At 39.4% G+C, this 17,483-nt stretch overlaps 1 protein-coding gene across 6 annotated transcripts in view; it reads right to left on the minus strand.

The window, feature by feature from the left end:
• Window positions 1-16,450, minus strand: part of SUGCT (succinyl-CoA:glutarate-CoA transferase) — a 338,027-nt gene extending 321,577 nt beyond the window's left edge. For 2 of the 6 annotated variants that reach the window (XM_087737850.1, XM_087737841.1), the window contains exons 1-6: window positions 16,145-16,446; window positions 11,988-12,039; window positions 11,822-11,895; window positions 8,055-8,140; window positions 7,206-7,256; window positions 1,297-1,417 (exon numbers count right to left, since the gene is read on the minus strand). In XM_087737850.1, coding sequence (XP_087593976.1) covers window positions 1,297-1,417; window positions 7,206-7,256; window positions 8,055-8,140; window positions 11,822-11,895; window positions 11,988-12,039; window positions 16,145-16,322 — 562 coding nt within the window. In that variant the 5' untranslated portion in view covers window positions 16,323-16,446. Of the gene's footprint in view, window positions 1-1,296; window positions 1,418-7,205; window positions 7,257-8,054; window positions 8,141-11,821; window positions 11,896-11,987; window positions 12,040-16,144 lie in introns of all 6 variants that reach the window. The other 4 variants (XM_087737833.1, XM_087737823.1, XM_087737859.1 and 1 more) reach the window with 4 other exon arrangements.
• Between the last annotated feature and the right edge of the window lie 1,033 nt (window positions 16,451-17,483).

Genomic DNA, 17,483 nt, shown 5'->3' on the forward strand with positions numbered 1-17,483 from the left:
TGAATTTGGCAAAAGATGCAAAGAACAACAAGAAAGGATTCTGCAAGCAAATCAGCAGCAGAAAGAAGATATGGACCTACTGCAGAACAGGGCAGGGAAAATGGTGACATAGGGCATGGAGAAAGCATAGGCATTTAATGCCTTTTTTGCCTCAGTATCCACCAGGAGACAGCCCTCAGGAGTCCTAGGTTTCTGAGACTCAAGGGGAAGTCTGCAGCAAGGAAGACTTACCCTCAGTGGAGGAAGCCAGGGAACACTTAAACAGAACATACAAAAGCATGCATCCTTTTAGCAAAGGAGGCCAACAGCATTTTGTGATGCATTAGGAAGAGTATCGCCAGCAGGTTGAGGGAGGAGATCCCTTCCTTCTGCTCAGCACTGGTGAGGCCACATCTGGAGTACTGTGTCCAGTTCTGGGCTCCCCAGTACAAGACAGATATGGAGTTACTGGAGCAAGTCTAACACAGAGCCACAAAGATGATTAAGAGACCAGAGTATCTGACACATGATGAGAGGGCAAGACAGGCAAGACTCTACAGCCTAAAAAAGGGAAAGCTCAGGGGGATCTTAGCAATTTATATAAACACCCAGTGGGAGGGAATGAACAACAGGAAGCCAGATTCTTCTCAGTAGCACCCACTGACAGGACAAGAGGCAATGGGCAAATTTTCCTGAACATGGGAAAACTTTTTTACTGTGATATTACTGTGATATTTTACTGATATTCATATGTCTTTCTTTTCATTCTTCCCAGCATTTATAAAGTCCCTACAACTTTTCTACCATTTCTGTTACCAGGCAATAGACTGTAGCAAAGTAACATAAAACTTCCATGAACATATAACTGCACAATTCTGAAGAGAGATGCTTCAGGGCAGTAAAGAACACAGAGATTACCAGACTGGAAAACTGCAATATGTAAACTAATACAGTAAAACTGTTGGGGGGGGGGGGGGGACACGACGACAACACGGAAAGAGTTTTTGACTAGTTCAAAGCAAAATTCAAGGAGCTCAGCCAATTCTGGCTCCTTTGAAGTCAATAGGAACATACTAGGCTGCCATGGTAATGCCACTGTTGAACAACTTACAAGCTGTTGGCATGGCTTGTTGGCATGGCTGCTGCCTCCCAATTTCTCTATACCCGTTTTTGAATCGATCAGTCAAATTCACTTAGTCTTTCAATTTATCTTAACTTACATCAAAAATAATATACTTTTGTATAACTACATGACTTTTATAACAAGTTGACTAGAATAAGGGAAATAACGAACACAAGTAATTGAAATTAAAATACCTGTTATTGAACAGTACACTATGTGAGGAGCAATCTTTTTAATATCTTCATAACCTAGACCCATTTCAGCCAGTTTCCCAGGGACGTAGTTTTCCACAAAAACATCAGACGCTGCTGCAAGCTTTAGAAAAGAAAAGGATAAGTAAGATTTGTTAATGAGCTTCTAAAAGTTCAATAAATTCCTCATGTAACTTAATTTAAAATCTCACTAATCAAAATGGCTCCAATCTTTCTGACAAAAAAAAAACCCACAACTTACAAACCAAGCAAGATATTTTTTGACCTGTTAAACTGCATCTCTGCGAACTATTAGAGATGCTGCGTATCTAGAAAGAAGACTGCCAAAATCCTGTGGACACTAGGCAAAACTATAATATAATTATATTATCAGTATCACATCAATTTCCTAAGACTTGATGACAGTTTACCAAACAATCATCACCTTTATACCTGCACTTATCTTGAGAAAAAGGCAGGAGAAAGAATGCATCTTTATCCTTCATGCTCTCTCTACCTTAGAATTAATTTTATAAATTGGTTTTCATTTTAAAATCATTGATTACAATTACTATAGGAGAGGCCATATATCTCACTTCCTGTATGTAGAAGCAGAATAGTGAGCCCAAAAGTTTTATTGAGTTAAAATGAACATCTTAAAGTCACCTTAATTAGAATAGTGCTGTTGAGCTCTGCAATGTGACTTTCTCCATCACATCTAAACGAATGACCCAATCCAAAAATCTATTGAAGTTAAAGATTAACATATAACCCTGATGGGCTTTAAATTACATCTCTTTTTCCTTATAGTAGTTATAAATAGATATACGTGTTTCAATAAGACTAATACAAATTAAGAACTCCTGAAGCAAGAGAACTACATGTTAAAAGAAAGATGTATGCCTTGGAGGAGTTGTAGGTTTTTTGCTTGGTTGTTCCCCTCCCCCAGGAATTTAAGAAACTATTCCCTGACAGGTACACACATTTGTGCACACATTTTTAAGCATAACCTAAAACATCTGGTTTCTTAATACTATTTGCAGCTGATTAGAGAGTCACTGAAACTGCCATGTCACTGTCTGATTAATATATACAATATATTGATAATTATATTATAGTATTAATTATTAATAATTATTATAATAATTATTAATAATTATATCAATAATTATTATTGTTCTATACTATATATAAATATACTATATATAAATATACTATATATAAATATACTATATATAAATATACTATATATAAATATACTATATATAAATATACTATATATAAATATAAGAAAATGTCTAAATATAATCATATATAATATATTATATTATTTCTATTGTATTTCATTACTTATTAATTATATATTATTACTTATTAATAATTATATCATTATATTAATATATACAATATATTAGACCAGCTTCTATAAACCAGTGTCATCATAACAGCAATCACAAGCATTTTTGTTCTAGCATACAGGCTGTTCAGCTGAACTTAAGGCCAAAGAAGCTGCCAAGCCAGCAAGTATTTAACGGGCAAGATAGAAACCGATTCTTATTTCAGACAAAGCAGTACACAACTTACGAATGGTTTAATTGGATGCATGGAAGAAACATTAATAACATTTACAGAAACTAAGTTCAGCATACAGGAAAGGTGCATTTTAAAATACGTTATTAAGTATTTTTAAAGTGGCTATGTCAAGAACCTCTAGGACTATAGTAAAATAAGAAACAGTCTCCAGATTCTTAATAAGCATTGCTGGGCTTCAATGTGGACAGCTGGCTGTTTTTTTTAATTCATGATTCCATAGAGTGAACAGAACATAACTTCATGGAAGTTATTAAAAAAAAAAAAAAAAAAAAAAAGAGACATTTGTCACAAGAAGGTTCTCAAGAAGATCCAGGTTTCCACAGAGCTGAAGCATTTGCTAATAAAAACAGAAGTAGCTCAGACAGATCTACAGCTGTCCCAGTCCTCAGTACTGTAACATAAAAAGCACCATACCTCTGGACTTGGCAACATACATGGGATGACAACAGCGCTAAGTGAAGATACAATGACCTGGGCCCAGTTTAGCAGTGTATAAATTCTCAGAGAAATGAACATGAATTTTCAAGACATCCTGTAAGTGCTGTGTCAGCTCTGCCACTAAAGTTTTCATGACACTTAGAAATAGTCTCTAGTGCATAAAGGCAGCAGTCTCTGTATAGTACTTTTTTTTTTTTTATGCTCACTGAACGAAGCATAGGTATCCAGGGCTCTGTCATTATGGAGAACTGGATTCAGACTCTGATCTAAACAAACTATATATTCTTAAAACACAAAGGCATTTTCAGTCTCAATGGGGTTTTAAGTCCACTGTCAACTGAAATTTAACACTTCATGTCCTACAAGTCCTCTGAATACATCACTTGGATTTTAACCTCTACTAACAGAGCAATACAACACAGACCTGAGCTGGAATACTATGTATTCCAGACAGGACACTGATATGCTCAACGTCTATGCCTCAGGAAAGGAAAAAAAAGTAGTCATTACATTGAATACCAATAACAAATAATGATGATACTAACTTGATAAAGCGAACTATTCACACCTTTTGGAAGTTTTGTTTGGGGGGTGGGTGGTGGTTTTTTGTTTTGGTGGCTTGTTTGTTTGGGTTTTTTGTTTGGTTGTTTTTTTTACAAAACACTCCACAGAGGAGAATGTGCATACACACACAAACATGTATACCCACACACGTATTTGTGTGTACATATACAAATATACATATTTGTGTGTGTATATATATAATGTATGTGTGTAAATAGTTTGCATTATCAAGTGAGAGAGCATGCATGAGACACGCTGACCTATCAGCTAAAGGTAATGGAAGGGAAGAAGGAGGGCCATCAGCTCCCAGGCAATTGAATTCTCCCACGTTCTTCATGAATAAATAGAAAAGTTAATTAGTTAAGGCTAAATACTCAGGAGAAAGGTATCCTCAAGGTTCTTAAAGCAAGCTTCTGACAATAACTGCTGAATAATGCTCTAAAGAGATACTGAGCCATATTACAACAAAAAGATGTCAGAGCATGGGACTGGTGCACATACCATCACTGAAGGGAAAAAGATAATTTTCATTCAGGAAGACATACAAATATTTGGAAGGCAGTTAACAGCGAGTCAAAAGCATTAGGAAGGAAGACAAGGCTACAAGCGACACAGAACAAAGAAACATAAAAGAGAAAACCAAAGATTGTGGGAACCCTGTAATCGTGTAATTATGAAAGAGCAGACCCTTGCACCAGTATTTTGTAGTGCTGTGCCAAAGGAAGAAAAGCAGCCAGGACTCCTGATTAACAGATTTCTTCAGCTCACTTGATACTACTGACTGAATTATCATATACCTGAAGACTCTACTCGTTTGTTTTTAATGATTCTACATTCTGAGATTTGCCCTCTTCTACCTATATGGAATTTACGAAAGGGGGAACCAAAATTTATTCCAACCATGCTACCTTTCTTAATATAAAAATTATAACCTTATTACTTTTCTTTGTAGGGCTTAGGCTCAGGACACAATTCATATTTATGTATGAGTAACCAGTGTCACAAACTTGAATTTCTTCTTGCCATCAATTACTTTACAGGCATGAACACTATTTTTCATAGTAACAAATACATTGCTGAACAATGCTCAATTCTATACACATCTGTCCTGATGTTACCAGGAGCCAACTGAAAACAAGAGCCTGCTATAGATAACTTCCCTTTACATATTCTCTTTGACAAAACTCCAAGCAGAAGTAGTTATATTCTCGTTCCATTTGAGATACAATAATGGAATGTCAAGGCCTCTGCACCAAATACTTCCAAGAACTACAACTCTAAAGCAAGCAGAATGATGAACAACTCCACAAATAGAGTCACATTTCAATAATGGCTCATCACTTCAGTCCACAATATTGCTATACGACAGATAGGGATGCCATTGATTTAAGGAACAGAAAGTTGCAGTGGTTATGAAAGCAACTTTAAAGAAGGATAGAAACTATAAGAAAGTACTTTGTCACAGGAAATTCCCTCATGGTAAATATTTAACAGAGTTAGTTCTCCCACTGGAAATTCCATAACATCACATCTTTGGAAGTAATTCTCATACATGCTTCACTATTTTAGTGACATCAAGCTGAGGGAAAAATTAACATTGCTGCTGGCAGGAACGATTTGTCTGTAGCTCTAAGTACTCTTACTGCCAGCTATCCTATCTTCAGCATCATGATAGCTCTACGTGACAGCGGTACAAGAGATCTTACCAGTAGGAAAAGGGTGGGAAGCCCAGCACTGAGCTGACAGAGAAGATGCTGCTCTTGCATGACAAAGGAGGGAGAAGAAAATTGCTGCTTTGATTTAAAAATTATGTGGGATTTGAAATCAACCAGGCACCTGAGCCTCAACCACAAAGGTTACATTGCAAATTCTTAAGTCACCAGCCATTCAACTCCATAGACCATGAAAAGGTTCTTCATATTGCAGGCAGAAAGTTATACATTTAAAACCAGAATCAAGCAGTAATCTTCCTGCACAAATGTCAGTATGAGAAATGGGGACCTTCCTAACGACAAATAGTGGCAGTCACATAAGAAGCATACGCTGAAGCCATCTTTTCTCCAACTCATCCTGACTCATAGGCCCAGCTGCCTTTAACTCTTCAAACAGGCCCAGCCCACACAAATGGAATCGGCGAGTTTTGCAGAGAGTAGTTTCTCTTTCACCATTTTTAAAGGTCAAATAACAAGCCAGTCTTCTTATGCGAGAGGAATAATTTTTATAGTCCTTATTTAGAATGTGAATAGTTTATCCAAAACAAATTTATGCAAAATTATTCCAAGTGACAGTGCTTGTTTCCAAAACCTTTAGAAGGCTAACATACAGCTTCATAACAAATCAACACTAAATGGTTCTGTACTGCAAAGAAAAAAGGCACTGCAGAATCCTTGGCTTATAAACTCCAAAGATTTCCATATGAAGTGTCTTTTACATAGCTGACAGGGAATAAAAAAGGTCAAAAGTATCAGACAACTTAATCTATTTCCATATCATGCAATATTCCCAACAAAAAAATACCACACCAGACAAATTCCACTTATTGCAGGGCACATACAGCCTCACTGTGAAAAAGTGATTGGAACTGATATTGAAACAAACAGTAACAGAAGCCAGCTCACCCTTTTAGATGTGTTAGTACTGCAGGGCTAAAAACACAGCACTAGCAAATAGCAGGTCTTATGTTTCTCAATAAATAAAAAAGGGATGACAAAGCACAAGTTTCAAGAATGTGAAATATGATGCTTTTATTAATTTTTCAATGGAAAAATGCATCACCCTTAAAAGACCCTTTCATTCTGAACTCAAAATACTCAAAAAAGAAACAAATATTAAGTTTCACCTACAGGACAGTATTTCTCAGAAAGATGCACAGCACCTGAAGTCATGAATACACTGTAACATTCAAAAACCTGTAAATACTGGAGCCCAGTATCTCCTCTTTGTAAACTGCTCAGACTTCATCAGATCAGTCCAGCTTGAATCTTTCTAATGAAATAGTACAGCAATATCAAATACAGCAACAGTAAAAGGAAAGCACTAGGCTGTTGGACCCTTCCCTCACAATATTTCATTTGAAGCTTCTGATGACATTTTTCATGTAAATTTTCTATCTAAAATCATTAGAAATTACACTAAACATTGAGTCCAAAAGCACAGAGTACAAAGGCTATGTACTGTAATTTAACAAACTTACTGCACACATACATCTTTTTAATTATCAGATATCAAATTAATACTTTAAATGCAGAGTTTATTCTTTATTACTCAGGATCAAAACAATACAAAATAGGCACAATTTGCATGCTGTGAAAACCTACCTCTCTGATTAGCTTTGCTCCTTTTGAATCCTTCATGTTAATAGCTATACTCTGGGGATTAAAAAAAAAAAAAATAGAACAGTAATTTATGTGAAAGCCCTTCTGGTGATTATCATCCTCTTCTAAACATAACCAACAGTCAAGTTCCACACTACAGCTAAATCAAGTAAGTAAATTTTAACACACACCCCACCACTCCCTGCAAAAGAAAAATCTGTTGGTAAAGCAAGCTGAACTGTCTCACCAATGGATCAGACATGCACCAAAACAAGTCTGACAGATGTGCAGCTGGGAGCTGCACTGCAGTCTGTTCACTGTATGTTTGCACAGCACCTACTACTGCAAGTACACATGGGGACACCAGAAACATTTGTTTCAATGGCAACAAGCCATTAAACAGCTGAGGCATGTCATGAAACTTCATCTTAATCCTGAAGTTTCACAAGCTACCTTTAGCCAGCCTAACTGTGGTAGGACGCCTGCTCTCCTCCAGCTCCAGCTGCCAGCTGATGCAGGTCAGCTGAACTGATGCACCTGAAATAAGTGATTCTTCAAATAAAATAACCCTTACTGTCAGCTGAGTTCATTTTCAGTCAATTTGCACCAGCAACTGAGGACTACCAGGACCACTCTTTCTTTCTGAATTTGCCTCAGCTGACCACAGCACCATACCAGAGGTTTGCAGCCTTTTTTGTTCAAAAGAACTCTTTCTCCTGAAATTTGTTCAGCATAACTTAAGGCCAATGTAACTATTGCTCCATTATATACATTAAGAATCAAAGAAGTGTTATGTCTTCAGTTGTCATTACAGAAAACATAGGCTTATGTTCAATACCACACTCCATTTACCTTTTTATTTCTATTGACACTGAGAAAATAAACACTTTCTGTTCCAGCAAAAGGCGGGCCCCAGGCTCTTGTATCATCACCAGCTCCTGAAAGAAATACCATCACAGTTTCGTAGTTGTCCAATATCACACTGCCAACAAATAAAAAGAATAAAAAAAGTTTCCTCCAGTGTCACATTTAAACTACCTAAACTTCATCTAGCAGGCAGGACAAAAATTAGTTAATATCTATATTTCAGGATATTTATGTCCAAAAAACACCTAAAAGTGAACATGATTAAGCAAAGTGAACATAGTATTAGTTAGTGCTGGGATTACTTTTAGGCTTTAAAATATACAGCCACACACCACCAATTTATCTGTGGGTTTTCTGGTTGTTTTTTGTTTGTGGGTCAGGGAGGAGGTGTGTTTGTTTGTCTTGTTTTTAACTTCAAGCAGAGCTACAATGCCATTCTTTTAGGCAATCCAAAAGAATTTTGTAGAAGCTAAAGGGGTAATGGTTTTAAACTAAAGAAGGGTAGATTTAGACTGAACACAAGGAAAAAATTTTCCACAATGAGGGTGGTGAAACACTGGAACAGGTTGCCCAGAGAGGTAGTAGATGCCCCATCCTTGGAAACATTCAAGGCCAGGCTGGGTGGGGCTCTGAGCAACCTGATCTAGTTGAAGATGTCCCTGCTCATTGCAGGGGGTTGGACTAGACGACCTTTAAAGGTCCCTTCCATCCCAAAGCATTCTGTGATTTAAGCTCTTGCCCTGCACCAAGTCACACAGCACACATGCTCAATAAGCTATTCCTGAAACACTCTGGACACAACGTCAAGATACCACTGATCAGCAACAACTTCTTAAGCTGCATGCTGCAAGAACACCAACAAAAAGAAGCACTTGCCATAGCTGGTGTGATCCCCCACCTCCAGCCCTTCCAGAAATACTCCTGCCTTACTGAAAGGCAGGATGGCATTAAAGCTGCTGCAGGCACTGGTGTCACTGTATCGCTTATGCTTAATTTCCGATTTTAAACCTTTCTTAAACGTCACGAACACTGGCAATCTATTTTAATTACAATTAAAACTAAGACTGGCAATCTATTTTAACTGGAATAAAAGCTAAATTTAAATTCAGAGATAATCATCATCCTGAGTGCTAGCAAGCATGCACATTCCCGTATCTATTTCAATATCTAGATTTTTATCTACTTGTTAACTTCATGTGAGTGAAAATTTTCCTTAGTGAGGCAACACAGAAGACTCCGATACTAGCATAAATACAGAAACAAGCTGAAGGACCTTTGGTCTTACACAATATACCCACTGTCATAATTATGCTATACTCTATGGTAACACAAAGTCTACAGCCATTTAAGATCAACTGTGGTAGAAGTTATACAAACATGTCATTTACTCATCAACATTTGTACTGTTTAGTATCTCAAAGAACTATTTTGGTTCAAGCAGGAAGCTGGGGGGGGGGGGGTGTGGAGGGGTGGGCAGGGAATCTCTCTTCTGTATGTTACCACCTCAAGCCACTCGAAGCAAAACATTTCAGCAATACTTTCCATGTAGGATGCTAGTATGGCTACTATCCTTTATGGATTAATACTTTCTGTAATAGGATGTCTGCTTTCACAGGAGAGCTGATTACTCACATTTTAGAATGTTTGAAATTCAGAATTCTCAGGCTGCCCTTCTTCAAATCACAAAAAAAAAAAAAACTCTAAGAGCTGGAATGCAAATCTCCAAAACCATTACTTCATATTTAATCGCTGACATTGCTCCATACCTACTACCTAGATACTTCAAATACTACTACTGTCAGTCTCACCTGATAATACAAAATTGATGCAGCTTCTGCCCTGTCACAAAAGTGCAAACATTTGCACAATGGTGAGTGATTAAGGATGACCCATAGGTTGATGTGACAAAACTTGTTAGACATTCAATGTTTTGTTAAATGTTCAAGCATTCAATATTTCCTATTTAACATAAAATATAGGGAATGTAATAAGTTTTAGCATCTCAAGTGTGTAATTATCTTCACCAGCTCTTTTCAAAACTAATACCAAAAGAGAGAAACTTAAAACATGGAAACTTAAAGAAGGAAAAAATACATAACAATGTGCAGCTCCTATGGCATAATTACATGCTTCAAATGCATAATGATGCATAAAACTGAAAGCCAAAAGCAGGGAACATTTCTAAAGAAGAACCAAATGCCATGCAATTTGTTATTCTTCTTGTATGGTCTTACAAACTAAAAAGTGTACCTATTCCATAAGAATGAAGCATTTTTTACCATTATCCAATTCTCAACAACTCTTTGAATAAGAAGTACATATGCCGAGTGGAAAAAGAAAACCATTTTGTTCAGCTAAAATACACGAAAATAAAATAAATTCTATTTATTAAGCTAATTACCCTGAGTCAAATCAGACTCAGAAGGAGCTGCACAAGTTTCTTCATCTGAAAACACACACTCAAGCTCAAAGCTCATCAACCTCAGACACTTTCAGCACTAGCATGAAGATTTTCATGCAAATTCAAATCTCCCTTTTCCAATGAACTCCCATCTCCACCTATACAGGAATATCAGATCCTGGACTTTAAAGATAAAACTACCTCATGCAGAAAACAACTTTTGTTCACTTTGCACAATTCCAAAGAAAGACTTCTCTGACAAGGTAATTTTTAATTAACAAGCTGAAACTGTACTGGAATATTAAAATTTTTCTCAAGAGAAAGTTGATACAGTATGCTAAGTCACCTTATACTCTACCAGTCAAAATGCTTGCCAATCCCACTAGATCTGTGTAATAATGACACAAAAGCAGTGCTAACAAGCAACATATATATTTTAAATACTCATATTACCTTTCTTCCTTGTAATAATAAAAATGAAAATAGAAGGTGGAGTTTGTTTCCAAAATTAAACAGCCTGATATTTTATCAGTATTCTAATCCTGAGTAGTAAGATGTATTCTTATTTAAAATTACCTAAGACGTTTTGGCTCAGAGGGAACTGAGCTGAAGATTCTGAATTGCCAAATGGGAAAAACACATTTTCCATAATTCTTATGAACTAATTGCTGGAAGGATTTGTATGTTTGTCAAATTTTGCATGTCAAACACTACACTTAAAACCGTGTTTTAACCCTCTCACCACATTACAAAAAAAAACCACCATACACCTAAGCATTCACAAGCCTAATTTAAAAATCAAGCAAAGTCCAAACAATTCAAACAAAATCAATTTAGTTTTGAGTGATGGAATACAGCAGTTCAGTAAGTGATGACTCAGTACTGTTTTGTGTATTAATATCTGAAAAAGTTACCTGACCTTGCAACTTCAACCTTCTCACACTCTTTTCTAGATATAGACAGACTACTTCTGATCAAAACACACATACATGGAGCACAGTGTTAAGCTTAAAGCAAACAGATCATACACATATAAGCAAACCTACTAATAACTAGTTCTCCACCACACCCAAAATAGTACGAGGATGTAAAATATTCCCAGAACTTGAAAGCTGCTGGCTCAAAAAAATATACAAATAGCTACAAAATTATTTCTTAACACAATACCATATACACACTGTCACCAAAAACACACCATCACCAAATAAACATAGTACTGTCTTTTGAAAATATTTTCAAAAGTTTTCAATCTTGCATTCTCAGTCATGTATTACTTAAAATACATAAATAACTACTTGTCAAAGTACCCCACATTCTTATTGTATCTAAAACAGATAAATAAACATCTTACCTGGTCTTTCCACTTTGATAACTTCAGCCCCTAGATCTCCTAAATTCATTGTGGCAAAGGGTCCTGCAAGCACCCTGTAATATTAAAAAAGATTGTTTTCTTAGTTTTTCCTATCAGCATATTTGCATCTAGACAGACTGTTCCAAATTACAGACAAAACACAAACCTTGTTAAATCAAGAATTTTCACACCATCCAATGGCTTTACATTACTAGCACCTGACAAGAAACAGAAAACAGTAACTTACTCTTGAATTCTTTTTTTTAAGATATGTTTCTCATTGGTAGCCTGAAACACTGTTTTTACAACACTCTCCCATCATCCTCCCTCATCTCCGTCCCCAAATAAAGGATAATAAAGCTTTCTGTACAGGTAGGTTATTAGGAGTATATTACATTAGTAAAGCCTTTCCGAGTTGGAAAACCTTATTGTTAACATTGCAGAACCTATTCTAAACACCTAGTAATTCTACAATAAAGCTACTTTTTAGATATATTTTTATACGTGCCTTCCACAAACGTTCATATAGCTTTTAAAGACTAATCTGAAGAAAGATCCAATAAAAGCATAACAAGCAACACCAGAATGACACAAACTAAAACTAATGGGTAGCAGACCAGTGCTAAGCACAGTATCCTCACAAAGTGTTTTGACCTGTGTAGACTTATGCACTTGCATCACACACAAAAAAAAAAAAACCCACAACATCTGCATTTCAAAAAAAGAGGTTACAAAACTGAAGACAGAATATATGAATGAAGGGAATACTCATTCTATCTTTAATGGCAGCCGCACATGCAAGACAACTACTAGGAAATCACAATGCTTTCCTCCTTTCCCTCATCCTTTCCAACCTGACTAGCTCTAAGAAACAACAGCAGTGGCAATAAGCATCACAGACAGAGCAAGCAACCGCATAGTCTAGACCACAGGTTTGCCAACTATCTCTTGGGTGACCTTGAGTTATCTTCTGCTAATTCAGTGTCTTTAATTGCAGCCTAGGCACGCAAACACTTCACCACCCCATGTGGATGGTAATTTCATTACTGTTTGGAAGGTGGTCTCATATCACAGACACACAGGAAAAAAAAAAAGCACCTGGCCAATAACACCACAAAAATTACACAATACTAACTTGTGGTAAGCATCTCTTTTTGGTGTTTGCCCAGGTAAGAGAAAGATGTAAAACACAGGAAAAGAAACCCACAAAAAAACCCCCAGTTAATTCAAGCATAGACTTCCTTACAGAACAGGAAGGAGAAGAGAACCACAGTCCCTCAAAGCGTGCAGGGCAGTGTCATGCATTTCCCAAGTTGTGCAGCAGTGAATGCCTGCGTCATCTCCTCCACACTCCCTCCATCGGACCTGAACCACCCTTCAGTCACCCTCGTAACTCTCCCTCCTGCCTTACTGTATATATGGTAAGGAGATGGATATATACAGAGAGAGAGAGAGATAATAAAAAGCTACAGATGTATGAAGCAGCATTGGGAATTTAAGCGTCCTGCTAAAGTGTTTTCATTCATTGTATTGCTCTCAGTGAGAACACTTGCATCCCATTCCTCATCTTCAATACATTTTCCTCAATTATTAACAATCACTCCCGAGGGATTTGAGTTTAACAGGTTTTGCTTTTTAATACAATATGCAGAGCAAGCAGCATCTTGAAAACGTGCTTATCTAGGAGTGGCCATGTACTTCACACATTTCAAAGCCTTTAGGAAAACTCAGGCTGCCACCTCTCTCTTCAGTGCCACACATCTCATTGGAAGTTCCAGGTATTGGAAAATACTTGTGCTAGTGCCAGGTAAACACCACAGATCCTCCAGCTTAACCTCAATTTTATCAAGTTGGCTCTAGTTGAGCAAACACTTAAGCATATGCTTGTCTGTTAAGAAACCGAGTGCACCATTTGCTTCACAATGGCATTACTCTGTGTTTACAGAAAATATGTAAACAACAGCTTTACTGAAGAGCACAGTTCCCTTAGAAAAAAAAAAAAAAGATATTTTAGTTAACAAAAAGGGTCCATCTTCCTCTGTTCTTTCCGCATCTTTTAAAGCTACACTCTCTTGCTCAATGGCTCACTTATTCTCCTCCTGAGCCAGCATTTAGCATTACTTATGTTTCTCACAGATACACTACCAGAACAGCAGCAACTTTTCAGGGCCAACAGGTTCTTTACCTGTGGCTAACTGAGTTGCATGAATCCATGAAGATATTTCTCAAAGAAGCCTATAAAGTGTTAAGATTAGCCTGTAAATATGCATTTATGCATAACTAAGACCGATGAATCCTTACTAATTATCGTATCACTCACATTATGGTAACACCTAACACTCCATTCAGGGATTAGGACTCTTCTATAGCTGGGACAGAACAGGAGAGCACAATTGTTGTTTCAGAGACACACAGACCATTGTAACTTTTTTTTTAATGCTGATAAATAACACTGATGTCCGCAATAATGAAGAAATGCAAGAAAGGGCAGAGATCAAAAGCCTGTTTTTTGAAAATCTGAGAAAAAAATAGACCTGTTATTCTCTTCAAACTAGAAGAGCACAGATTCACCACAGAAGACATACAGGACCTAAGATTTGCATTCCAGCAAGACATCAATTTGCTGAAAAAATTGCAATAGAAAGCCTTTTGACTAGCAGAGAAACAGTTCTGGTACACTGATTCTGAGTACCAGAGTGCTACCAACCCCTTATTGCAGGAACAAAAAGAAATAAAACCACACCACAAACAAACGTAAGAGATCAGAATTGATCAGTATTGACCAGAAGCACCACCTGTTTTGTTTGGTTGGGGTTTTTTTTCGCCCCCTTGCTAGCTTCTTATCATGCACATAGCCAAAGTTAAACTTCTCCCGCACGCAAACTGTTTTTTGTTGGAATTCTGGCTCAATAGTCTAAATTCTCTAAAATGTGAACTCACATTTGCTCTTGTATTTTTGCTTTTAATTATTCCAGTAACTTGATGATTGAAAGAAAAATCCACGCTCCCAGCTCTAACTATATCCTATTTGTAAACTCTTTAGTCCCACAATGCTTGAATTTACTGTAAATTAGACAGTCATACGTATCATTTATAAATAACTTTGATGAAGAATAAGTAGATCCACTCACTCTCAATATGATTTCAACTCTTTAGTTAAGCTCAGTAGGTTGTCCCAAGGTTGGTCTAACATAACGAGTAAGCAACCAACAGAGATCACTCTACAGAACAGAAATTCATTTTCTTGTCATGTTCCCCAAAAAAGCTTTCCATTATACTTGTAAGTGACCAAAGATGGCACTGAGAAGAGAGCTGATTAGTACATTCAATATTTTTGCACCAAGGCAAATGAACAGTAAAATAAATAGATTCCATTCCAGTTACACCACTCCTTAAGTCTATTGTCTCTACTTTGATTGCACAATCAGTATTTTGTAACTGATACATGCAGCAAGTTATGATCAAGTCCATCACTACCGCAGATTAATTCACTATCCATAGGTACACTCCAAGCAGGGACGCACTTGGTACGTTCATCTTGGGAAGCAGAACTCCAAACTTCCTCTAACACAATTGTTAGTATTTTCCTATGTTATTAAGTGACAGAAAAATTCGAAAGCCAGAAGAAAATGACTTTGTTGCAGCTTGGTTTTATTTCTCTTCATTAAAAAAAAAAAACAAACAACTGTATGAAGTTAGAGTTCAGTAACCTTTGAAAAAAATCAGGCCTAGAACCGGACAGCAGGCACTTCCCCCCCCCCCCCGCCCATTAGCTGAAGCTGCTCCGCTCCGGGCCACAGGCGACCCAGCGCTACCGGCAGCGCGGCACAGCCGCTGTGCAAAGTCCGCCTGCAGCTACAGCCAGCAACACCCCGCAGCCCGGCCGGCAGCAGAGCAGCCTCCAAGGCTACACAATGGGCCGCGCTGCTCCCAGGCGCGGCACCCGCTTCGCCACCCACCCACCGCCCCACGATCTCGCCCCGGCGCCCCAGGCCCCGCGGTGCCGGCGAAGGGGGAGGGCAGGGCTGGCAGCGAGCTCGGCACCTGGCTGCCGGCACGGTGCAGCCCCCTTCCCCTCCTCACAGGAGGCCACGGAGCGGACGGCAGCGCTGCGAGGGGGCGGCGGCGGCGGGAGCCTCCCTCAGGTGCTCCACGTCCGTCCCGCCCGCCTCCCCCAGCGAAACGGCTCCGACCCCTGCCCGAGCCGCGCCCGCGTCTGGCGCCGCCTCAGAGCCCCGGCGGGATCCAGCGGGCAGAGGGGCCCAGCGAGGCCAGGGAGGGAAGGGGAGGCTGAGGAGGAGGGCGAGGGCGCGGCACGGCTACCTGCCGGGGGAGCGCCTCCGCTCCGCGCCCCGCCGCCGTTGCTAGGCGAGGCGGAGGCGGCTCTCAGGGCTCTGGGGCAGCGCAGCGAGGCGCTACCGCCGGCAGCCGCGGGGTAGGGGCTCCTCCACAACCCGCCGCCGCGACAGTAGCTCCTTCTTCCCAGCCCGCCGCGCAGCATCTTCGCCCGCCGCTCGAAGCAACGCCGAGCGCCTCAGCGAGCGCCGCGAAAAAGTGCGCGCTTCACCACACCGCGCAGGCGCCGCTCGCCACCGCTCCTTTCCTCCTCCCACACCCGCGGGGAGCGTTAAATTGTTCCCGGGTTGGGGCGGCGCGCAGGCGCGGGGCCTCCCCTCCGCCGCCGGCCCCCGCGGCTTTTCCCGCCGTGAGTGCTGGGTCTCCTGTCAGGTGTCGGGTTCCTTCCGCGGCAGCGGCGGGAGGGTTCGTCTCTCCTGTAAAGGAGTCCCGGATAAAAGGGTGCCTCTTCTGTTTTTCTGAGTGTGCAGGACGCAGGTGGCTGGACTTTATAAAACAGGGAGGTGCCTTGCAGGTGTCATTCCTGTAATTCCCTGCAGTAATTCCAGTTCCCGTGTAAAAACCGCAGTATTTACATAGAAGAGACTAAACTGTTTTGCCGCGACATCCAATTCCTGGATGAACCAAATGGTTGACTGCTAGAAACTTGTACTTCCAGTTCGGTATACAGACTGCGACATACAACGTTGCCAAGATGGAATAAAAGTAAAATATCCCCACAAGGGTTTTCCACGCTGACAAGGCAGGCAGCTGCGCTGGATGCCATTACACCATCACTAGCGTGAGGGAGATCCTTTACCTCAGCTTGGCTTCACTGAAGGTGCAATATTACTGTAAGCTATATCTACAGTTGTGTATAGCTATGGAAGGGTTAGCTTGAATTGACCTTTAAGCAATTCTTCCTTGAGCTAAGTACTTTCGGGCTATTTTTAGTTTGGGTTAGGACAGGGTGGAAGGCTTGTTATAGGAACACTGGGGTGTCGTCTTGCTCTGTAGCAGGATAAAAAAGCCTGCACAGAGGTTCAGCATTGATTTATGATAAACGCGCTGCGAGGATAAGACAGCAGCTGCATCTCAAGAAGAGCTGAAACTTCTGACTGCTTGAAAATGAGCATTGCGAATAGCACAGGCTGAAGAAGTGCTGCATGTCAGACGGCCTGGATGCTGAGGAAGAACATAGAGAAAATCTTCTACATGATGAGTTTGTTGACTGGACATGCTATGGGTAATGAAAAGTATAACATGGATGCTTAAAATCCTAGAAGCACTTAGGATTTGGCAACAAGAAGAAACCGATCAGCAAAAC

This window comes from Nipponia nippon, unplaced genomic scaffold (assembly GCF_047370975.1).
Source record: "Nipponia nippon isolate SJK-2023a ecotype South Korea unplaced genomic scaffold, ASM4737097v1 scaffold_1, whole genome shotgun sequence".
NCBI lineage: Eukaryota > Metazoa > Chordata > Aves > Pelecaniformes > Threskiornithidae > Nipponia > Nipponia nippon.